General features: G+C 42.4%; 1 protein-coding gene across 1 annotated transcript; it reads right to left on the minus strand.

Moving 5' to 3' along the window:
• Positions 1 to 773: 773 nt before the first annotated feature.
• On the minus strand, positions 774 to 26,553 carry LOC145418308 (uncharacterized). The gene is made up of 9 exons (XM_080286748.1): positions 26,547 to 26,553; positions 25,319 to 25,985; positions 23,069 to 23,175; positions 19,828 to 20,045; positions 11,476 to 11,594; positions 5,530 to 5,739; positions 3,168 to 3,291; positions 2,351 to 2,482; positions 774 to 911 (listed from the first exon to the last, which is right to left on the minus strand). The coding sequence occupies exons 1-9, from the start codon at positions 26,551 to 26,553 to the stop codon at positions 774 to 776; spliced, it is 1,722 nt and encodes a 573-aa protein (XP_080142874.1).

The following is a 26,553-nucleotide window of genomic DNA, read 5'->3' on the forward strand; positions in this document are numbered from 1 at the left end:
GGTTTATTCCAGGTGGCTCAGTGGCAGAAGAACACAAAGCTATAGCTCCACATGCCTTCCCTGTACATCATGACCTACACCATAATCCAATGCTAATCTGCTTTTACAACTCAGCATTCAAGACGAAGTGCTGGCTATTCTGGACCAAGTTAGAGTAAAAAGAGTACAGCGTGGCTGAGACAGGAGTGCAATCAAGACGGAGATATGCCAATTTTACACCTTGTTGAAGTTATTGTTGATCAACCCCAGTCTGGTGAAGAAGACCCATCAACTACATCCAAAAAACCGTTCCTGCAGTGAGGCCATGTTCCCCTGCGGTTGACAGTGCCCAGCGGCAGCCAGGTGTGGGGAAAAGTGTGGAGGTCTGGTTCCTGGATGGATGCCGCATTTGCGTTGCTCCACCCAGCTTGCAGGGGCACCATAGCAATGTCTAGTTAAAGGGAACTGAGTATAGTAAACAGAGACAGAAGGGCTGATGGGTGTATGGCACGATGTCTCAAACAGAAGGCGCGGAATCAAGATGGTGAGATGGCAAAATCCCGCCCAGTGAAAGTGAACAGAGAATATTTAGGAGAGACAGAGGGGGTGGAATCGAGAGGCAGATGGGGCAGAATCAGGAGACAAAAGGAGTGGAATTAAGACAGAGAGATGGCAACCTCTCCTCCAATCAGAGTGACAGAATATGGCACACTGAGAGGGAATGAGTACAGTGGAGGACAACACACAACAACACAACAAGGTGGAAGGAGTGGAATGGCGTACGACACACTGCCTCAGACGATCTTGAGGAAGCTGCGAGGATCTGTGATGGTGCGGCGCCTCGGGAACGGAATGAGGATGTGTAGGATCCAGTAGCGGCCAAACACATGTAGGAAATTGTGGAACGCTGACCGGTGCACCATCAGTAGACCCTGCAACACCAGAACTGTTGTTATGGTCACCAGGATAAGAATTCCCTCAAATATCACCAGCATCAGCATCATTAATCTATCTATCTATCTATCTATATACCTAGGCTGCTTCCCCCAAGGAAAGGGAGGTAGCCGAGACAGGACGACACACTCCACATTTACTCACCCATTCAAACACATTCATTCGCATCTTAGCCCCAAAGGGGAGAACGGACAGATCCTCACCGCATCACACCGCACAAGGGTCAACTGCGCAATGCAATCAGTGACATCCGCAGCAGGGCCCGACAGCAGAACTGGTTTACCCCTGCCACATCATAACAGACCCATCCCCTTACCCGCACCTGACCTGAAATATCACTATAATCATCACTGTCACTGTCATCACCACCAACAACGTCAATGCCGTGTCATTATCATCATCAACACTGTCAACATGATCATCAACATTCATCATCATCATCATCCCACCTCTTTCCCATCCACACGTGGGGTGAGGTAGAGGCCAGAAAGCAAGTAAGGAAGAAGAACGGACAGGCAGAGCTATTAAAGTACTTTATGGCAAACCTATACTAAGTTTACATGATGATGGATACTACACAATACAATACTGTGATTTATTTACAAGATGAATGTGGTAGGTTGGGACGCTCACCATCTACTCACTCGATGTAGTGCTGCTCTCAGGTGTCTGCCCTTTCCACTCCTTCCTCCTTTCTGTCCTTCCTCTTCTGTCTTTCTTTACTTCATTCTTTCCTCGTCCTTCTGCCTTCGAGTAACTTTACACTCCCTCTTCCATCTTTCTTTCCTCCATTCTTTCCTGTTCCTTCTGTCTGTGGGTGACTCTACCCTGAGTGACAAGCCAAATGGTTTCCTGTACACCAGGAAACCATTTACTACGCTGGGTGGTAACCATATAACCAAATTATGGCGCCTGGTGGTTTAGTGGGTAATTAAGGCGCTGCAATCGGATTGAGCCGGTGAAGGTTTATATCCAAGGGGTGGTTGGGGTTTATTGCTCACATAATGCCACTCAGGGATGAGTGAGGCTGGTCACTCTCATCTTAAGTGTCAGGACCAACTTGCCTAGCCCTGGGCTCCTACACTCCTCATGGGGCAATGTAGAATTGGATGTTAGATGGATGGATAACTAATAAACTGAAGTAAATTCCAGCACCAAGACTCACCTTGTTATAGTCCTCACGGCATTATCAAACACAGGGAAATAATCGTACAAACTACAAAGCTTCCTAAAGAGATAAAGTTTACACTGGCTAAACCCACCTTCTTATTGGCAGTCTGTTCCCCGAGTACATATACCAGTTGCTGAATGACACAGAACCTGGTGAAGACTTCTTATAACCACTGGAGGATGAATCACTAAGAAACAGGCAATAAGAACCCTCCCAGGTAGTGGTAATCACAATATTCATACCCACCTTGTTATACTCATACGCTGTCTGTCCCCTGAGCACATACACCAGCTGCTGAATGACACAAAACCCCGTGAAGACGACTGTGGCTGATGACACGTATAGTAGCGTCACCCAACCCACTTCAGCAAGCTGGGCCTGTTACATCAAGAATATGTATTTAAGAGTAATAATAATAATAGCTGTAATAATAATAATAATAATAATAATAATAATAATAATAATAATAAGTATCATCATCATCATCATCATCTGGGCCTCCTTTCCCACCCTAGGGCAGGGTGAGGAGTAGCAATGACTGATGACAATGCAGCTGAGGCAGACAGGTATAGGACGTGTGTCATGTGGGTGGGCTTGGGTCATGGAACCTCAGCAGCTTCTGACAAAAACACAACACATGAGATGTAAACAAATGCAAGCATCTGGAAATCTAATGCCTATACACACCCACTTTGCTTCTGCACAACCGGGTGACATTACTGTTACTAAATAATGAAGAGGGAAATTAACTGCTTGTGTTATCTTACGAGCTAATCAGAGAAGTAAGGCTGGTCACCCTCATCTTATTGTCAGGACGGAGTAACCTAGTTCTGGGCCTCTATGCTCCTGAAGGGCAGCAATGAATTGGATGGATGGATGAATGGATGGATGGACGAACGAACGAATGAATGAAAGAATGAATGAATGGATGGAAGATTGGATGGATGGATGGATGGATGGATGGATGAATGAATGGATGGATGGAAGGATGGATGGATGGATGGATGAATTAATTAATTAATGGATGGATGGACATACCGTATATACAATAATTTTACCTCACCTTGCCAAGTAGCCACATAACCAAAGTGACTGGGTAGAAGTAGTATAGGACTTCTGAAGACCAAAATGCTCTCAGGTAAGTGCCAGAGTAGTAGTCATGAAGTAGTCTGGCAGCGTATAGACACCTGAAAAGGCAAATTAATAGAGGCTCTGTGGCATTTCTTTCTTAGCAAATTATTCTGCATAGTATCCTCCTATATACTTCCATCTACCAATTCAATTTATTGCCAGATGCCTTAATTCCATATGGGGTGGCCACAAACAAATTGCCTCCATGTTGCCCTGTCCCCTGCCATTTCACTGCCCACCCCAGCTCACATCCCCCTCTCTCATATACCTCTCCACTCCATCCCTGCATCTCATCCTTGGCCTCCCCCTCCCTCTCCCCCCCTCCACCTCACTCACATACACTCTCCTCATCAGTCTCTCACTCTCCATCCTCTCCATTTCTGATGCATATTAAGTTCGCATCACAAAGGCATCACTGGCATACAAGAAAATTCTGCATTCTTTTCACTCTAACTTGGCCTAAAACTGCCATCTTTCCATCACGCACACTGAGTTTCAACAGTAAATTAACACTAGAATATGATGCTAGTCATGAAGAAGTGTTATGGAGAGGATGTAGCACTTTTTTCCTTTTTTTTCACTGTCATGACCAACTTGCCTAGCCCCGGGCTCCTACTATCCTCAAGGGACAACATAGGATTGGAGGATGGATTGATGGATGGATTCCCCCCTCCCCCCAGAGAAGTATGTGAAATAAGCTAAAAAGGATGGAAGCCTGGGCCAAGTTAACATTTTCGCAGTCCGTTTCACCCCCTGCAGCCAACAGAATCCTCCTGCTTTCCCCCCACCCAGCTCTCCCTCCCTCCTTCTCTGCCATGCACTTGCTTTTTCTTTTCCGATCATTTTTTCACCTCAAAATATTTGGATTAGCGGATTTGTTTTTATACCATTAGAAAGCTGAGACTTTGTAGAATAAGATGAAAGAAAAAAGAAAGTGATACTGCATAAAGTAAAACAGTTATAACGAGTATAAGTTGAAATAACGCAAAAGAATGTTTAGACTTTTTTTCTTAGCATTTTTTGGCCACATTTTAAAATTATCCCATTAATGAAAATAGTATCACCAAACTGGAAATTCAATCAGGCTAATATCAGACCTAATTTCTGGACACTAGAAGCAATTCCCTATTAATGGTGAATATTTCTTAGTTTTATCAGGGATCCACGTCTTCAGAACTGGTTGGACACTTTCAGGTTGGACGCAGATCCGCGTCCAAAGACCACAAAATTGTTAAGGTGAAAGAACTATAGTTGTTGTTGTTGTTGTTGTAGCTCCAGGTTCACCTGAATGTGAACCCAGTACACTGCAGGCTGAAACTGTCCTTCCTGAAGTTCACTATCCCTCATTTTGAGAATAGGAATTTCTGTATAAATGGTCGGCAGTGGCACCTAATTACTGTATACTGATGTCACCACATGAAGGCATCCTTCTCCAGCACCAAGACAATACTAAAGATAAGTTAACTCCTTCAATCCACTAATTCCCCCCCATCCCCATCATTCTGCCGCCTCCAGATGACTGTATTCAGTTTACGAGAGACATTACAAACTGCTTGAGTCCTGGCCTGTTGACTGAATTTATAACAAACCGCTTGTAGTGAAGCCATTAATAAAATCTATATCTAATCCCTCCTAAGCCTCCCATAAGCTGAACAAAACTGTCTGGTGGTAGCAAGAGTTGTTATTGCTCAACCCCAGTTCATCTCATCAAGCACACCCATCAACCACAGGCAAGCAACTGCCCTGACCTAAGGGACTGTCCCACAGGTTCCCTACACCACTGATGCTGCAACTGTGTTTTAGTGGGACATATGCTGTGCAGTGCTTCATTATGTGTGTTATGCTGTGTATGTTTTAGTGGGGCATATGCTGTGCAGTGCTGCATTATGTGTGCACAAAGAATAGTAGCTAGAGTAAAATAAAACCAGTTGAAAGAGTTAAGCCAGTGATTGGTGACACCTTCTGCCAGTTTACTCTTCCTACTTCAACACAAACTTTTTAAGCTGGAAGAAGCCTTGCCGTGGTGAGGGGGTAGATAGTAGTGGTTGCAATCCCAGGCTAATCCAATGTGAACCCAGTGGACTGCAGGTTCATGCTGCCCTCCTCCTGCAGCTCACAATCTTCCTTTCAGTGGGGTAGGGAGGAAGCTGACACTAACACCATACATGTATGGAAGCAGAAGATTGTGAAGCAGACAGACAGAGAGACAGATAGACAGACAGAAAGACAGACAGACAAGCAGATAGATAAAGAGAGACACTGATAGATAGACAGAGATAGACAGTGATACTAACCCCATACAGGCATAGAAGCAGAAGAGTATAAAGTAGCACAGGTTATATCCACCAACACAAGTCCCTAAGAAGAAGCAGTGATGGTCGCGTTGGTGAATGCATCTATCACAGAGGGAACAGTGGTGGCTGCGTTCAGGCTTGTAAATCTTGCAGGTGGGGCAGTACCGCAGCTGCTTGCAATCATCGTGTGACAGACCTGCTGCTAACTCGCTGCGGAGGAAGTGAAGTGTGATATTGTAGTATGTTATGTGGCTGATGAGGGTGAGCATCATCCATTCACTCAATTTACTGCTGCCTCTCTCTCTCTCTCTCTCTCCCCCACTGCAGGGACAATTTAAATATAATATTGTACTACACTAGGTGGTGGGCAGGGACATCCATCATTCACTCATTCAATGTAGCGATACCTGTCTCTCTCTGATACACTCTCAGTCATTTGTTGACATTGTGTGACAGATCCGCTGCCAACCCACAGCTGGACAAGAAACGAATGTACAACACAGTACAACACTAATTCATCACTTACATCATGCTTTGTACTGTAAAGAGCTCTGTAGACTTCAAAATATCTTTGTTAATAATTTCTTCGGCACATTATACCTCAATATCCTCTTGTACATTACTGATGGAACTATGCTGGTATCGGCAGCAGTACTGGCAGCTGCGACCCCAGGCTCATCAGGATGTGAGCCCAGTGCACTGCAAGCCAAACCTGACCATCGCCTGCAGTCCACCATTTTGTTTTGGGGGGACAGGGAGGGAACTGAGAGGCATTTGTAGGCAGAGAAGGCACCCAGTCATATCAGTGCCACCACATGAAGGCAGCCCTCTCCAGCACCAGGTAGCCATTAAAACATTATTAACAGCACAAGAGAGAATATTAAGATCACATATGCCAAATAAATTCCTAAAGAGAAGCATCCCAGAACCCTCCTATGCCACCTACAACATGACCCCAGAACACACTAACAAAATCTACCTAAAAAGAGACTTTATTTGAATGCATTATCGTTTCTCAATGATTTAGCATACTTTTTTTCTTTTATATTAAAAAAAAAATCTGCTATACTCTAGGACACTATTAATTAGCATCTGTACCCTGCAAGGCAAACCCAAGATAGAGTGCCAGGCTTTGAAAGTGTAAGTGGATAAGAGTAAAGCGATGGTTGATGTGAGAGGGTGGCTGTGTGTGCTGTGCTGGTGAATGCAGACGGCTGTACTGGTGAGCAGGCTTAATATTTTATGTGCAGTTACAGACAAAAGAAGGGTCGTTGTTGCTGCGGTCGTTGCTGCTGCTGCCTAACCCTGGTGTGTCAGGTCAAGCAAACTCACTGACTGCATCTATGGTGCTGTTGTACAGCTACAGTGCTGTATGTACACTGTGCAGGGAACCAGCACCCCCTTGTGATACACAGGACCTTGTCAGGGTTGGTCCAAGGTCCTACCCTGAGATGAGGTGCCGGGAAATTTAAGGGGATTTGGCTCTCAGGTGGACACGACAGCTGCTTGGCCTCCATCCAGTGAGACAGCACCACCACAAGTAGGCCCATCATTGCCTGAGATGTGCAGTGGGGAAGGGATAAGCATTCCTACTGAACACCAATGCCTCACACTGTATCATCATATAAACTCATGAAACAAATGAAGATGATAAAAAAGAAAAAAAATCATAATGCACAAAACAATTTTAAGTCCTTCTCTCTAGTGATGTATTAAATATTTCACTCCTGGAACTTTCAAATGATATTATTCATGTGAGAATGACTTTTTGAACCTGATGGATCTGATTTAGCTTTCACCATCACCTACAATTACGTTAAATCCCCTGAGACAACAAGAATGCAATAATTAAATATCTTGTCAAACTGAAGGGGTTAAGAAAATAAGGAGATAAAGTGCACTGTAATATAAATAATACTGTTTGTAATTTCATATGGTAAGAGGAGGAGGGGGAGGCCAAGGATGAGATGGAGGGATGGAGTGGAGAGGTATATGAGAGAAGGGGGTGTGAGTCAGAAGCAGGGCAGTGAAATGGCAGGGGACAGGGCGACGTGGAGTTGATTTGTTTGTGGCCACCTCATATGGGATTAAGGCATCTGGCAATAGATAGACAGATAGACAGAAGAATGTATCAACTCTACTAATTCAATCATCATCATCAACATCATTACCATCATTATCATCATCATCATCATCACCCTTTGTGGGATTAGGGCGCTGAGCTATAGATAGATAGATAGAGAGAGAGAGAGAGAGATAGATCATCATCATCATCATCATCATCATCATCAAGACCTTTTTTCTCCCCACCTTATGAGGGCATGCAGTAGGGCCCAGAAAACCAGAAAAAAGCTCATAGGGGAAACTAACAAAAGGTCTGCCTAAATGGAGGAGCCACACACTCATTCACTCACCATTCAAGCCCCCGGAATCCTGACTCCACACCACCAGCATACACATCCACACTTATTTAATATCACTTACCAGCCGCAGTAAATCCAGTGACCATCGCTTTGCCAAGATAAACATGAGTGCCACACCTTACCATACATTCCTCAATATATAATACCTTCAACCAGCTCAAATCCAGCGTTCCTTTCTCACATACACACACACGAACACGAACACACACACACACACACACACACACACATTGTCTACCATACCTATCCACTGTCTAGACCTGAATTTTCATCAGTGATCTCCCTAACACCTTTTCCTAGGTGATTCATTCCTATTTTTACACCTTCCTGTCCGACTCTGTATAAATCTTTCTAATGTCGCATTATCCACCTTCTAGACCTGTATTTTTATCAGTGATCTCCCTAACACCTTTTCCTAAGTGATTTATTTCTATCATTGCACCTTCCTGTCTGACTCTGTATAAATCTTTCTAAAGTCACGTTATCCACCTTCTAGACCTGTATTTTAATCAGTGATCTCCCTAACACCTTTTCCTAAGTGATTTATTTCTATTATTGCACCTTCCTGTCCTATTCTGTGTTATATAATCTTCATATCACCCTACTCTGCATAAACAATGTCCAAACGGATATTAACTTACCATAACCAAAAATAAATAGCTAAGGAAGAGGTGTTAGGAAGCATCTGACCCAAGAATACAGAGCTATACCTCCCACCTTCAAATTCACAGAAGATATACCTTTTTCATCACTCGATTCATATCCATTCTCTCCACACCCTCCCTGGCACCTCTTCCTCGGCAATTTATTTTTGGATATGACTGGTTAAAATCCTTTTGTTCTTTATTTATGCAGAGAATGGCAATGTTAGAAGGATTTATATAACAACGACTTGGAGTGTAAGGTGTAATAAGCCAAATAAATCACTTAGGAAAAGGGTTTAGGGAACTTCCTTAACTGATACGAAGACAAACTCACATAACCATACCATCTACACACACTCTCTTAAAACTTCATTATCCTATCTATCTATCTATCTGTCTACCTATCTATCTATTGCCAGACGTCTTAATCACGTAAGGGGTGGCCGCAAACAAATCGTCTCCATGTCGCCCTGTCCTCTGCCATATCACTGCCCTGCTCATTTCATTCATCCATCCATCATCCACTCCTGTGTTGCCCCATGAGGAGCGTAGGAGCCCGGGGCTAGGCAAGTTGGTCCTGACATTTAAGATGAGAGTGACCAGCCTCACTCATCCCTGAGTGGCATTACGTGTGCAAAAAACCCCAACCATCCCTTGGATATAAACCTTCACCGGCTCAATTCGACTGGAATGCCTTAATTACCCACTAAACCACCAGGCGCCATAATTCAGTTATATGGTTACCACCCAGCGTAGTAAATGGTTTCCTGGTGTACAGGAAACCATTTGGCTTGTCACTCAGTGTAAAGTCACTTATAGGCAGAAGGAAGAGGAGAGAATGAAAGAGAGAAAGAAAGAAGAGGGAATGTAAAGTCACCCACAGGCAGAAAGAAGATGAATGAATGAAGGAAAGAAAGACAGAAGAGGAAGGAAGGAAGAGAGGAAAGGGGAGACACCCAAAGCAGCACTACATCGAGTGTGCGGATGGTGAGTGCCCCCACCTACAGTTTAACAATACACTTAATTACACATCAATCTCAAATGCTGTCTAACTTTCAAATACATAAATAAATTCTAAAATGAACTTGGAAATCATTTTTATATATAACGAAGCTCCAATCCATGTGCAATGCTACCAACTCAGATCAAAATGCAATGCTCTCTGGCTTCTAACACATACAATACAGCACCTGGAAATTATTTTAATATATAATGCCCATTCATTCAAACATGCACTTTACTGAGCAATCATACATAATCATATACTGTACTACTGCTGCTATTGACGGTACTGTGTCTATACTTAGCATTTTAAAAGAAAAAACTATCAAACTCTACCATGCTAAGAATACTGTAACAATTCATAACCTAATATCAAAAGTACCATCATATAATAACCCTTAAGCAGTGGGCAGAGTCACACTTACATCATTATCATCAACTGGACATGTGGAGAGGATGGAGAATGAAAGACTGATGAAGAGGGTGGATGTAGGTGAAGTGGAGGGAGGGAGGGGGAGACCTAGGGTGAGGTGGAGGGATGGAATTGAGAGGTATATGAGGGAGGGGGGAGTGAGCTGGAGGGAGGTCAGTCAAATGGTGGGTGACAGAGCGACTTGGAAGAGTTTTGTCTGCAGCCACCCTTTGCGGGATTAGGGCATCCGGCTATAGACAGATAGATAGATAGATAGATCATCAAGTACAATGCCAGGCTCCTTCCTGTGAACCCCTACACAAGGGATGGCCACCACTGAACCACCTCCAAGCTACTATGTTCACAAATATTTTCTTTTTATTTCTAACTATAGTCGCGGTGCATGACTCTGAGGTTGTAATTATTGTACCCTGGCAACCTACCCCTTAACAATGCATCCAATTTTGCGTATGAGATGCATGTGATTCATGTTTCATATGTTCGTGTATAATATATTCGTGCATGATAATATGATTAGCGTATACGGTAACATGATATGAAATCAGACGCACTTTTGAATGGTAGGTTGGCAGGGTATGATAATGATAACTTCAGAGTCGTGCGCCGCGACTACAGTTCCCCTCCTTTACTGGAATGGGTAATGCATGGAACTGACATACAACAGGAAACCACATTCTCTCACTTGCCAATCCACAGCAAGAACATGTCTGTGGTTTTCAACATCTTGCTGTGATGATGAGATGGATGTTCAGTAAGGTTCAGCCATTTTAAGAGTCTCTCGGATGTAACAGAGGGAATGCAACTCACTTATCACGTTCAATGGCCTGGCAATGACTGATTTGGATAACTCAAAATATGCCATATACTGTATAGTAGCACTCAAGAAAAGAGAGAGGGAGAGAGAGAGAGAATACTCAAAGGGGAAGAGGGAGACTGAGGATGAGATGCAGAGGTATACAGGGGAAGGGGTGAGTTAGAGAGAGTGCAACTTGATGGTGAACAGAATGACAGAGGTGATTCGTCTGTGACCACCCGTTCTGGGTTTACGGTGTCTGGTTAGAGCTTAACGTGATGTCCCCAAAGCTTCAAGGATTAACAATCGTAAGATGGACTGGAAAGGCTGTGTGTAGGAAGGGGGAGGTGAGCTGGAAAGAGAGCTGACTGAAGATGGAGGAAACAGTGACAGGAAGGCGTTGTGTCTGGCTGTAGATAGATAGATAGATGGATAGATAGATAGATAAACAAGTGGAGGATTAGTGCCCCTCCCTGTAAAACAATTAACTTTAAGCCCTTGGCCACCCTGTTTGGGATACATGGCGTCTGGCAATGAATGAATGAATGAATGAACAAATGACATTACCCACTGTTTAAGGGTTAATAATCCTAGCATGAAGCTAACTACATTACATCAAAAATAATAGATCTACTAAAAACACCACACTACCTATTTCCAGAGGATTTGTCAATGTAGCTCTTGGTGCAGAAAAATAGCAGCCAATTTCCAAAAATCTCAATGATGAAGAAGTACACAATAATCGTGTTCAAGCCGCTAGCTTTCATAAGCTGTGGACAGAGAGAAAAAGAGAACATTTTTGAAAACCGTATTCAGTTACAACCTTACGAGTAAAGGCAATAATGTGGAGGTGTTCGCATGCTGGTCAAGTACAAGGCACCTGCTCCAATGCTTACAAACTTCCGGTGCTACAAACTTTTGGATATGAACTTTCAAATACAAAATTCTGGATATGGATGAGATACAAAATTCTGAATATGGATGAGATACAAAATTCTGAATATGGATGAGATACAAAATTCTGAATATGGATGAGATACAAAATTCTGGATATGGACTTAGAGATTTGAACTTTTTGGATAAGGACTTTTGAAGATTAGAACTTTTTCAAGATGCATTTGTTTATCTTATTTTCATTTAGTTCTGAAAATCTATGGAACATTGTACATACAGTATTATCACATTTACCTCCCCTGTGGTGCTGGACAAGGATACATTATGTGGTGGCATCCATATAATCACACAACTCCACTGCCATGTTGTACAGATGCCCCTCAATGCCCTCCCTACCCCTCATAAGGAGGATGGTGAGCTGCAGGTGGAGAGCTACTTCAACCTGCAGTCCACTGGGATCACATACACATTCACATGAGCCTGGGGTTGCTACTACTACTACTACTACTACTATTACTGCTGCTGCTACTACTGCAACTACTACTTTAGTAGTAGTAGTAGTATTACTACTACACTACTGCTACTGCTACTACTACTACTACTACTACTTCTACTACTACTACTTCTACTACTACTGCTGCTGCTGCTACTACTACTACTACTACTGTATGACTATTATTACTACTGCTGCTGCTACTACTACAACTACTACTTTATTATTATTATTACTACTACACTACTGCTACTACTACTACTATTACTATAACTTCCCTTACAAAACAGTTTAACTAGGGTAACAACATAAACTGGTGGTGCTCTCATTATATACAATACTATTTCAAAAACCTTAATTTTAAACCACAAGTAACGTTCTTCTCAGGGGTTGCCGACAATGCATTTCACTCAGTTTCGGAACAGCTTGTCATTCTCACGGCCTTTATTACACTACGTCTAACTCCTGTAGCTCCATAAGTACATCCTACGCTGAACACCATCATCAGAAGTACGATGAAAATTATATCCCCAGACTCAGTGCATAAATGGACATCTTACTTAGCCATTTATCTTGAAAATTAAACATATTATCATCTTCTTTGCGTCTATGGTCACGGCGCGCTAATCTGAGGTTGTTATTATCGTGTCCTGGCAACCTCCCATTCAAAGTGCATCTGATTTCATGTATGAGACGCATGTGATTCGTGTATAATAATATTCGTGTATGATATATTTGTGCATAATTATATGATTCGTGTATAATATGACGAAAAGAGTGTATGTGAGTGAGGTGGAGGGGGGAAGAGGGAGGGGGAGGCCAAGGATGAGATGGAGAGATGGGGTGGAGAGGTATATGAGAGAGGGGGGTGTGAGTTGGAAGCAGGGCAGTGAGATGGCGGGGGACAGGCCGACTTGGAGGCGATTTGTTTGTGGCCACCCCAAACGGGATTGAGGCGTCTGGCAATAGACAGAATAGATAGATAGATAATAATATTCATGTACAACATATTCGTCCATAGCTCTATGATTCGTGCAGAATATGATACGAAATCGGACGCACTTTTGAATGGTAGGTTGCCAGGGTACGATAATGACAACCTCAGAGTCGTGCGCCGCGACTATACACCTATTTAACAACCTCATATACGTTGGGTCTGGTTAGTACTTGGATGGGTGACCGCCTGGGAACACCAGATGCTGTTGGCATAACGTTCTCCCTACGTGTCAAGTGGGGTTGGTGGAGGATTAGTGCCCTTCCCTGTAAAACAATTAACTCTAAGCCCTTGGCCACCCCGTCTGGCATACAGTACATGGCGTCTGGCAATGAATGAAAAATGAAATATATTGTACAAATAACACTTTTCAAGTCACGAACCAGCTTTTCAAACCAATGAAGTTTGTAAGTACAGGAGCAAGTGTTCATGATACACTGTACAGTATGTGTAATGTGCTGTACTGTACTGTCAAGATACACTACAAATATATACACTATATACAATCCCACACCTAGCGTACAGCACCAATACTTATATTTAACATCAAATTATATTATTCCATTAGTCCCTCTACTCAGGCAGAAGGCTGGATCTGCTCTAGTATTAATATTATAATCCATCACTTCACTAATTACACTGAAATTAAGGCATTCATGTAGCTCCACACTCATTAATATCTCTATTGTAGGTTTATGTGGTGGCTTTATCATCACCAATTATCACAACAAAAAATTATAAATAAATAAATATACAGCTTCATCATCACCAGGTTATTGTAAAAAAAAAAACAAAAAAAAACATAGGGTATTTAAGAATGCCATTGGCTTCATCAGCACCAATTTATCATCACTAAAAAAATAAAATTAAATTAAAAAATAAATAAATATACCAGTACAGTACATACAGGAATTCAAAACACAAGCCAGGCATCATTTGAAGTTTAATCCCTGAACAACTAATCAGTGTGCAATAAAGCATTCAGGAATTACAGTTTATGAACACCTTGAGGGATGCAAATGTACAGGAATATTTTTAAGAATTTGTGAACTAGCTTTACACTGATGAACACTAAAGCAAGGACTGCATCAATGGTGGATCAACTCTGGAACTGTCTCCTTCTGTCTGTATATCCTACTTCCTATGATCTCCAGTCTTTCAAATGCAGTGTGTCCAGGCATCTTGAAATCAACAGAACATGAATTTAGCTCTCTCTTCCATTGTTTTTTTCCTTGGATGGAACGGTTTGGGGGCTCCTGGCCTTTGGTTCCTTCTTCCTCGCATTAAAAAAATAAAAAATGGTAGTTCAAGTTCTTAGGTCTGTATTCTCACTCTTTAACCAGACTCCCTAGCATCTCTTCCTTATCAATTTATTTTTAGATGTGGAGAGGTATATGGGAGGGGTGTGAGCTGGGAGCAGGGCAGTGAAATGGTGGAGGACAGGGCGACATGGAGGCGATTTGTTTGTGGCCACCCCTTACGGGATCAAGGCGTCTGGCAATAGATAGATAGATAGATATGACCATTTAATATAATTCTGTACACTATTTATAAGGAGTGTGGTCATATCAGAATTATTTTTTAAAAAATTAAGTGTACAGCAAGGTATGATAAACAAAATAAATCACTAAGGAAGAGGCGTTAGGGAGTTTCCTTAAACAACAACAATGACTGCCACTGTCTTACATCAGATGTCCATCAAAGTGCTAATACTGTAGAAGAGAGAGAGAGAGAGAGAGAGAGAGAGAGAGGCAGAGTCTGGATTTAAAATACTCTATAAAGCATACATTAATACTACAAGAGAGAGAGAGAGAGAGAGACTCTGGATTTAAAATACTCTATAAAGCATACAGTCATACTACGAGAGAGAGAGAGAGAGACTCTGGATTTAAAATACTCTATAAAGCATACAGTCATACTACGAGAGAGAGAGAGAGAGACTCTGGATTTAAAATACTCTATAAAGCATACAGTCATACTACGAGAGAGAGAGAGAGAGAGACTCTGGATTTAAAATACTCTATAAAGCATACAGTAATACTACGAGAGAGAGAGAGAGAGAGAGAGAGAGAGAGAGAGAGAGACAGACAGACAGAGAAGCAGAGTCTGGATTTAAAATACTCTATAAAGCATACAGTAATACTACAAGAGAGAGAGAAAGAGAGAGAGAGAAGCAGAGTTTGGATTTAAAATAACCTATATAGCATACAGTACTACAAGGCACAAGGCAGGAGAGGAATGCGTTCACGTGAAGGCTCCAATACGCCCCCACAACACCACTGCCTGGGTATACAAATGTCCTTCAACTTCCTCCTTATGTCTGGGAAGGAGGAGGAGGGTGGAGTGCAGAAAGGTAATGTCAGGTTCCAGTCCGAGTTTACACTGACACAAGAATAAAACCACAATAACAACAGCTACTGAGAAAATAATCAAGGACGTCAAACCAATTAAAGATGGCGTTCGTCAAGCTTCTTCAAGAGTCTATGGCCAAGCTTGCATCATGCCTTTCCTGAGTCTATGGCCAAGCTTCCATCATGCCTTTCCTGAGTCTATGGCCAAGCTTCCATCATGCCTCTCCTGAGTCTATGGCCAAGCTTCCATCATGCCTTTCCTGAGTCTATGGCCAAGCTTCCATCATGCCTTTCCTGAGTCTACGGCCAAGCTTCCATCATGCCTTTCCTGAGTCTATGGCCAAGCTTCCATCAGGCCTCTCCCCCTCCTCACACATACAGGCAGTCCTATTGAAACCACTGATGTGTTCCACTACTATCCATCCATCATCCAATCCTACATTGCCCCAGTTTAATACTGTATAACTTTTTCTATATGACTATACTCTCTTCCCTTTAACTATATCCTTCTCACGCATGATGACCCAGATTCTTGTCCTTTTGTGGCTTATTTTACACAGCTCACTGGCAGGAGAAGACAATGTTACGGCTCTACATTCTTTCCATAGCACTTCTTCATGACTAACATTATATTCTGTTGTTAACCTGTTGTCCCAGCTCAGCATTCAAGATGGAGATATGGTAATTTTAGGCCAAGTTAGAGTAAAAAGAGTACAGTATAGGCATAAACCTGACACCTCTTCACTTCACACAGGGCTACAACAGATTAATATTGGAGTTGCGGCACACGACTCTGAGGTTGTCATTATCGTACCCTGGCAACCCACCTGTCAACTGTGCTTCCAATTTCGTGTATAGTATGATACGCCTGTGATTCAAGTATAATATGTTCGTATATAATAATATTCATGTATACCATATTCGAGTATAATAACATGATACGAAATCAGAAGCACAGTTGACGGGTAGGTTGCCAGGGTATGATAATGATAACCTCAGAGTCATGCACCGTGACTACAGAACATGGTGCAAGTCATGATGAAGTCACTACGGAAAGGATGTAAAGCTGCAGTACAGGATTAGCTTATTCTGGCACTGAACTCTGAGAAATAGGCAGCAAAGGGACAGGAATCTTCACCTAGCTTTAAAAAAAAAAAAAAAAGTATATACAGTATCTATGAATTAAGGTATACTGTACTGTAGCACTGAACACCAAGGGAAAGCATTAAATCAGCTTCAGAGGTAGTGCTGGACCTTCAAACATGCAAACTTTCTTAAATTTATTGTTAAAATGAAAAAATTGAACATACAAAAGGTGACATATCAAGGAATTACCGTACACTTGACCAAAAAAGTATCATTGCACATTTACCATGAAACAATCTGACATGACAGACAACAGCTATTACATATATTACAAGATGCCCAGTGTTCCCAGCCCAGAATTCATGACATCCAATTACAGCACTGCTCACGGGAGTAATTTCTAACTCACGCATAGTAAGTGTGGTAAAGCACTATTATTATTCTTTGTGCATACACTCTCACATACAAATATATAATTCTTCCTTTGAAACTGATCATTTTGAAATTTGAATATCATCAGACACCACCTGCATGATACTCTTTTGATCTGGCATACATGATAAATTTACTGAAGTGGCATCGTATTTATTATAGGGTGTAATAAGTTATAAAAAATACTGTTCAATACATAATCAGGCATAAAGCATGATGGACAGCATTAGCAATAGTGTGTATGAAAAGGAAAGTACAACATTCACTGGGAAGTTATGGTACAGCCACTTATCAATGAATTCCACTTATTTGTTCTGCCACTGGTGACAGAGAGGGTTGCCTTCATGTGGCGGCACCTCTACAACCAGACAGTACAGCTGCCTGGTTATATAAATGCCCCTCAACTCCTTCCCTATCCCCCATAATGGGGTTGGTGGAATACAGGTAAAGGGCAATATCAGCCTGCAGTCTACCAGGTTCACATCCAGCTGGACCTGGGCAACAACAACAATAACAACAAAGGCAGTGGTCAGCCATTAACTGCCTTACTAACTGAAAATAAATATAAATGCTAGAGACAAAACACAGCTATTTACAGCAGCCATTTAATTTATTCATTCATTCATTCATCATCTAATCCAGTGTTGCCCCATTAGGAGCGTAGGAGCCCGGGGCTAGGCAAGTTGGTCCTGACATTTAGAATGAGGGTGACCAGCCTCACTCATCCCTGAGTGGCATTACAAGAGCAATAAACCCCACCCACCCCTCGGATATAAACCTGCACAGGCTCAATCCAACTGGAGCACCTTAATTACCACCAGGCACCATAGTTTGGTTAAATAATTATAATATTTACCAGAATACTAAATGAATTACCACAATGACCATGCAGCAGTACACAAGACATGCTCAAAAAACTCAGGATAACTCTTTTCAGTTTAACTTGGCCCAGATTTTCATTATTTTACAGCTTAATGCACATAGTTCTGTGGTGGAAAAAGACAGTACTACAGCTCTACATCCTTTCCACACTTCTTCATGACTAACATCATATTTCTAGTGCTGACTGACTGTTAGAACTTTCCATTCAAGACAAAGCGATGGCAACTGTAGGCCAAGTTGGTGTAAAAGGAGTAAGGTTATAACATTTCAAAAACCATTTTAAGTTGGCTTACTGTACTCTCACTTCACTACACAGCATCAGTGCAGTTCAGGGATTTTCTTTTTATTATTTAACACAGTACCACAGGCAGTAAAATATCACAGTAGTAGTAGTACATGCTGTACATTTCAAGTACTGTGCTAGTGTGCTTTTATCAACTACAGCACAAACTCCCAAATCTGAAAATCTATCTATCTATCTATCTACAGTATCTATTGCCAGACGCCTCAATCCCGTTTGGGGGTAGGGGGGTTTTCAAGAATACTCCCCCAGTATCCCTGCTTGTCGTAAAAGGCGACTAAAAGGGTTGGTGGAGGGTTAGTGCCCCTCCCCGGAAAACAACTAACTAAAAAAACAAACAAACAAGATCTGAAAATTCAATCTTCAAAAATCTCAACTTTCCAAAACTGTACATTTCAATGCAAACAGGGGATGTGGGTAGCACCTGTCCCCACAAAATCAATGTATATTTGATGATGTGATTATGGGTTTCCTGTAAGCCTAGAAACCATTTACTACGCTGGGTGGTAACCATATAACCAAACCATACGTGCTCCCTACGTGTCAACAAGTGGGTTGGTGGAGGGTTAGTGCCCCTCCCCATAAAACAAATAACTCAAAGTCAAATGGCCACCCCTTATGGGACTGTGGCGTCTGGCAATAGATAGAAAGATAGATTGATTATTTTTTTTGACATGTAACAGAAGAGTTGATACATTGCTGGTAAATGGTACTTTACAGCATTTACTGTTGCTTTTGCCACACATATAACACATCAAGATAATCTGCTATACAGAGTTGAAAGCTAATAAATTTAAGTCAGGATGAGATGGAGGGATGGAGTGGAGAGGTATATGAGAGGAGGGGGGGGGGTGAGTTGGGAGCAGGGCAGTGAAATGGCGGGCGACAGGGTGACGTGGAGGCGATTTGTTTCTGGCCACCCCGTACGGGATTGAGATGCCTGGCAATAGACAGATAGATAGTCAAGATGAAAGAACTATAGGATACCAAGTGATATATAATGATGATTTGCTGTACAATATTCAAAGATAATAAATCTGAGTCAGGTTAAGATGAAAGAACTATAGGATACCATGTGATATATAATGATGATTTGCTGAACAGTATTAAGTAATGATAAATTTGAGCCAAGTTAAAATGAAAGAACTATTGTCCACCAGTGACATATATAAAAAAATGTTAGCTATACAGTAATTAAAGATAACTATACCAAATTTAAAATCTAGTAGTTTTAAAAAAATCTAGGACAGTATTTAAGGCCACATACAAACCTCATTCACACCACAGTAAACAGCTGATATGAATGACAACACAGCAATACCATGAAGACCAAAGGAGTTAGTGAAGCCAGGCTGAACATTATATAACGATAACTGGCACAAATAAATATAAAAAAAGGAACTAAAACACACTACTTCAAAGCTGATGCATTTAAATATAAAAAATATATAATAAAGCACTCTAAATAACTGATAAGGAAAATAACAAGGCAATACAATGATAGATAACTGATGATAACAACAACATCTACTGTAATGATATATAAAAAAAAACAAATTACACCAAATACCTGATAAGAGTGATAACAGAGCAATACGATGATGATCATGGTGGTTAGAGGGGCAAGGCTGGTCAGGAAGTCGACGAACTTCTTCACGATCTGCAGTTTGTCTATGTTTACAAGGAAGCCCCAAGCGCGTCGACACAGGCATAGTGGTGAACGCATCAAGCAGTCCCAACGTCTCTCACAAGCTGTGTTGCAAGTCAAGTGTTCCGTAGCCGACGCACCTTTAAAGAAAAAGTGTTTGTTAGTTGCTATACTACTAAAGAGAAAGTACTGCATGGTAGCTACTGAGAATACATGTAATTGCTGCACCTTTAAAGGAGAAGAAGAACTCCTTGTTGAGGCACCTTTAAAGAGCATCCCTTAATTATGGTAACTACAGTGCTTGTTACTTGCAGCAACACTAAAGGAAAATGTGTGTACCGGTTGTTGCACCTGTAAAAGACAGTGTTCCTTGGTTGCAGCACCTTTAAAGAAGACAATGCCACTGCCACTGGGAACAGATGAAGACAGGAGTTACATACTAGCTACACCTATTAAGGAAAGCACTGTTTATGGTGCTGCACATTTAATAAAGAAAATGTGTTGCTTAGTTGTTGCTTCTTTAGAGAAGTAAAAATGCTAAACTGGGATCAGATGGAAATATGAGTTCCTTAAGTGGTGCACCTTTAACAGAGGAAAACAGTACTATTACTTATGACTTAGTTGTGCAATTCGGTATGTTTAAAGAAGAAAGTGTTCCTTAGCCACTGTAACTTTCAATGATGAAATACCGCAACTGGTAGTTACTGGGAACATATGGACACAAATGTTCTTTATCTGCAGCATCTATAATGAAGAAAAAATAGCTGTATATACTGGAGTTACTGGAAACATACACAGACTTGCTAAACTTAAAAAACTACCGGTACCTGATGTCATACTGCCCAGCAACGCGTTAAGTTCACAACAAATATTACACCAACATGTGATTTCCTTTCCTATGCCCTGCAAGGAGGCTGATGACCTGCAGGTGAAGGCCAACCTCAGCTTGCTATTCCCAGATCTTTTGTCCTGATGGGCCTGCCTCTGAGACCACACCAACAACACGTATCTATCTATCTATCTATCTATCTATAGCCCGACGCCCTAATCCCGCAAAGGGTGGCTCAGACAAAACGCCTCCAAGTCGCTCTGTCACCCACCATTTGACTACCCTTCCCCCAACTTATCCCCCCCCCCCTCCCTCATATACCTCTCAACTCCATCCCTCCACCTCATCCTCGGTCTACCTCTCCCTCTCCCTCCCTCCACCTCACCTACATACACCCTCTTAGTCAGTCTTTTCTTCACGTATCAATTGTCAATATTTTACCACTAGGATGCACATCTTACAAAGTTCCTACTGAAAGGGGGTTCTCATTGGTTACTCATTAGTTTGCATAGATTACTGTATCACACACACCTAGTACTGTACACTGATTCCTGTTATGGCTACTACATAGAAAATAACTGGACTATCTATGCCCTGAATGTAAAATTTTATAATAAGAGTTTCCTGTGACAAGAAATCACACTTGTTTATAAGCTAAGTTACCCCATGACAATCCTTAAAAAGCGACAGTACCCTGATTCGATGAGCATGACTTGTCGCTGTGGCCCCAGTCTCATCTAAAAGATGAACCTGGTGGACTGTCATTTTCTGGCAGTCCACCATCTTCCTTTTGGTGGACAAGAAGTGAGCTGAGGGATGTCTGTATAAGCAGACAGCGGAGTAACCTGGTTATAACAGTACCGTACCCCACCATAAAGGAATCCCTCTCCAGCACCTGACCTTAAAATTAACAATACATTGATTTGAAAGGTATGTCACAATATCTATCTATCTATCTATTGCTAGACACCACAATCCCGCAAAGGGTGGCCACTTGACACTGAGTTAGTTGTTTTACAGGGAGGGGCACCAACCCTCCACCAACCCACTTGTTGACACGTAGGGAGCACGTATGGTTTGGTTATATGCAACATTCAAAATTACCATAACATTGTTTTGAGAGGTGTAGTAATCCCCTAATTAAACCCACATTGTTCTGAGAGCCATGACAAGCCTTAAAATCAGTTCACATCTACAACTACAACATTAATGTCAAAAAGATAAGCAAGATGCCGGCCAACAGACCATCTTTGTCACTGATACCCAACTTCAAAATGGAAGTTCACTGAAAGAATTATGTTTTCTGGGTAATATTATCATACAACCTGACTCAGTGTTATGCAGCTTCACATTAATATAAAGTAAGAGCAAAAGAGAGATGAAAGATTCTGTAACAATCTGAAAAAGGGTAAAAACAGAATTAATCTCATTCCTTCCCAGTCAGACTTATCATTTTTAAACTCACTTCACCAGTTACCCTATACACTGAATACGGCCTTTCATTCAATACTTGATGTAGTGCTGCCTACTTCTTCCTTAGCCTGTATCATTCTTTTTCTGTGCCTGCCCTCCTCTCTTCCTATTTCTCACCATCATCCACTCACTTGATGTAGTGCTGCCTACTTCTTCCTTAGCCTTTATCATTCTTTTTCTGTGCCTGTCCTCCTCTCTTCCTATTTCTCCCATCTTTCCTGTCACTTCTTATTGCTTTTCTTTCCATTACAGGTGGCTTTACATTGAGTGACATGCCAAATCAGAAATCTCAATGGTTATATGTTGATAATGGACTTTTTTCAATGACATCAAGGCTACACAACCATACTCACAGTCACACAGCATAAATTTAAAAATAATATCGATAAATGTCAGGACGGGGATTAATACCAACTTCTCTCATTTACCTCCCCGTCACTTCATCACTGATAAGCTTCCTGTACAATGGTTATACACTGAAACTGGTCTTTTATCAATTATATCAAAGCTACACAATCATATTCACTGCTACACACCACTAAATTAATGGCAAAAACAGCAAAAACATATAAAAAAACGGAATTTCTCACTAATGCCGACCATCCAAGCAAGAAATGTAACTGATAAGCTTACTACACAACGGTTACACCCAGAAATCAGCATTTTTTCAATTATATCTCCCAAATATTCATACTCACAGCCACACAACTTCATATTACCTGTAAAACTCAGAAAATTATATTAAAAACAATTCTGGTCTCGCTACCTGTCAAACTAGTCATTGGTTACCTTACTACGCAACGGTTATACACTGAAATTGGTCTATTTTAAATTATATCATCGCCAAATAATCATACTCACAGTCACAGGGTCTCACATTAATACTGGAAAGCCGTAAAAATATATTAGAACCAAAACTGGTGCCATATACCTCGTTTGGCTGTCCCCCTTGACGCTCGTGGCTGCCTCTGTAAACAAACCAAAAACTATAATTACAGAAATTCTTATTAAATCTTTAGCATTTATAAAACTTCCACCAAACAAATGATTTTTTTGGGGGGGAAATTTATTAGTTTCAGAGTATGAGTTATAAATACAACTAAAGAAGGTGATGTGTTTTGTTATATACCTCCAGCAAAATAACAGTACTAATTGTAATTATCATTATATATTGTTTTGGCTTCTTATTTCACAATATCAGTTCATTGTACAACTTACTAAAATACAACAATAAACATTTATATTCAATTCAATATACATGCAAGATTTTTCACAAGATTCGGAACGTTTATAACTACCAACCCAAAACATAAGGAATGCAAGTATGGAGAATGAACACATTTATTGTATATAAAAGCTGTATTTCACCTCCTTATACTTTTATTAAGCAAAACCAATATCATGATTTCACAGTGTGGTGCCCAGTTTATTATATTTCGTTACTGTTCTTCTTATAATCAAAATTTCTCCACATTTTGGTGTACATTCACAGGTGCGCACTTTGGGGGTGTGGTTGTATTGATTTCATCTTCTTAAATTCTCAGGATGCTTTACAGTTTAGCTTTTCTTCATTCATATAACTAAGTAGAGAAATTTCCAAAGTAAAACGGAACATGATGCCCTGTACAAAACGTAATATATACACGCCTATTTTTGAAGGAGACCTGAGAGGAGCCGTATCTTAGGACACGTCGTAACATCTCTTCCTCAGAGATTTATCTTCTTGTTTCAGTTAACGATGTCGGTACTGAGTATGCAAATTACCTAGAAGACATATCCTAGCGTGTTAAGGAGGCTGTCTAGCACCTCTTCCTTAGCGATTTATTTTTGGATCTGTTTTGCATGTTAGCTATGCAGAGTAAAAATAATCTTGTTTTTAATTAATCAAAGTCAGTTCTTACACTTGTTAACCTGACAAAGTCTTCCACAGGACTACCCACTAATGTTTAATAATATCCAGCTTGTTATGCAGCGTATTCTGCGCCCGACTTCTCGGGTTCAGATACGGTGCGGGCCTTGGGTTCTTTGTTCTTGACCGGGCCAGAGTATCCAGACAGGGATGGTGAGGCTCAAACACAAACTGATCAAATGCACACGTGTATTAAGCAATGACCAAAGCACAAAAACACAGACAACGATATAAACAGCATTACGTGACCAATGCTACACAGTAAACAATGCAGAGCAATACAGGTCACACTTATATTAATTATACACCACGATACAATACACATATGACACTTACAGTACAATGGATGTGTTTCATTACAACACACGTAGGAGTAAGGGCACAGTAGGACCTTTGGCACAGTCTATCTCGGTATGAGCACATATACGTGTGACATGGAAGAGGATATTATACCTCACTTCACAGTACACTGGTGTGACATAAACGCAACGCTATCTCACTCATAATACCCTCGCGTGACATAGACGGGATGTGTGCTGCCTTATGATACACTCGCGTGACATGAGCGTGAGGGTATATCACTTATAATACACTTGCGTAACCTGGACGGGAGGTGGCACTACTTCACAGGACTCTTGCGTGACATCAACGCATCAGAATATTACCTCCAGTACACTCGCGTGACATAAACGGGATATAACCATGTAATACAGTACAGTACAGACAATGGCCTACGAGGCAGGGACACAACACTTGTACATCAACTGAGTTCATTGTGTATTGCACGGGGGGGGGGGGATAAACACGTGTGGGACGGCCGGGACTGGTTTCACTGTACCAGTGATAGCACTCAACATAGACTCTCCCCTGGGGTCACGATTTAGCACACACTGGGGCCTGGATATCACTTGGGGTAACGGGGGGGGGGGAAGGAAACACTTTTCACAGGGGCGTGTGCTAACACCAGAGGAAGGAGGGGAGTACGCTGACAGGGGCGTATACACAGTTCAGAACACTTCCACTCACGGGCACGGGTAGACGGTGAGTGGCGCTAGGGGCGCGCCTGGGCCCACTACCCTGGCAGCCGCAGGTGGCGGCCGGGAGTGGGGGGGAGGGCCGTCAGGGGTGTGTTCCCGATGGGAGTCACTGTTGGCGTCGCCTAGAGTCCAGGTGGAGCTGAAGGACGGAGTGGTGGGCAGCACTTTCCTGGTGGGGGGCCCTGGGAGGGTGGTGGCCCTCGATCGGGGCTAGGGTCGAACAGGGCCAGGAGGCGCGCAGCACGGCGCCTGCACTTAGTCGTGGTGGGTGTTCTAAGGGCGGACCTGACCTGGTCCTGACCTAGGGTTGGCCGGGGGAGTATTGTCGCCTCCCTGGAGCTGCGGTCTCGCCTAGGGGAGGCGGCCGTCAGGGAATGACTGGGCCTGCCGCCCTCCTGGGGAGTACCAGTGAAGGTCTTCAGGAGGACGTGCCGACGTGCTGGCTCCCGGAGGTGAGTGGCAGAAGGAGAACCGGTGGTCACTCCTCCTACAGTAGATCCGGAGGACATTATGTGCCGCTGCTCCCCTGGGGTAAAGTAGGAGGTAAGGCTCCGGAGGAGTCCACTCCTCTTTTGGAGGCAGATCCGGTGGACACTGTGTCCGAGGGCCTGCTTGGGACTTGGTTGTTGCAAGTCGCACCTCGATTCTGGCAAGTGCTGGCTCCGTCGGAGTGTAACGCACTCACACTGAATTCCTGCCAGGTGGTCCAGCTGCGTGGAAGAGGGGCATAAGGTCACGGCTGAGACGCGTCGGTGTAGTGCGGGGCAGTGCGCGACACCTGTAGGCCTCCCTGTGGCCTCCTCTTGGGGTGGTGGTGTCAGGGTCGCTCCGTCTGGTGGGTATTTCACAGCTCAATCCTGCGTCATCCTTGAACATGCCTGGGGTTTCATTCTCTCGGGACTTATCTTGGAGAGATCATATTACATCTCTTGTAACATCTGCTTCCAAGAGTTTAGGTGTGCTAAGCCGACTCCCTGCCTTCTTTACCCCTCCACAGTTGTTGACTCTATACAGGGGTTTTATTCGCCCCTGTGTAGAGTACAACCCTCATGTATGGGGAGGCTCCCCACATACAGCTCTTCCCAATAGGGTGGAGTCAAAGGCTTTTCGTCTCATTAACTCTCCTTCTCTTACTGGCTCCTTTCAACCTCTGTCTCTTCGCCGCACTGTTGCATCTTTATCTCTTTTCTGTCACTACTTCAATGGTCACTGCTCCTCTGAACTGTGCTTGCATCCCTCCACCACTATGGCAGGCGCGTAGCACCCGTCTAGCAACAAACTCACATCCCTTTTCTGTCCAGCTCTCTAATGCAAGAGTTAACCGTTACTGCCAGTCCTTCGTGTATGCAACAGATCAACTCTCGAACTGTCTTCCTCTGTCTGTATTTCCTACTGCCCAT

The sequence above is a fragment of the Coenobita brevimanus genome, chromosome 113, assembly GCF_032717465.1.
Source record: "Coenobita brevimanus isolate Jiangsu-jjx chromosome 113, ASM3271746v2, whole genome shotgun sequence".
Classification (NCBI taxonomy): domain Eukaryota; kingdom Metazoa; phylum Arthropoda; class Malacostraca; order Decapoda; family Coenobitidae; genus Coenobita; species Coenobita brevimanus.

Bases quoted from the DNA above. Each gene is read 5' to 3' on its own strand.
- LOC145418308 (XM_080286748.1), bottom strand. The intron at 2,483-3,167 runs GTGAGGTAAAAT...TTGATGTAACAG, and splicing joins TTATGTGGCTACTTGGCAAG to GCCCAGCTTGCTGAAGTGGG. The intron at 912-2,350 runs GTGGGTATGAAT...CTGGTGTTGCAG, and splicing joins CAGCGTATGAGTATAACAAG to GGTCTACTGATGGTGCACCG.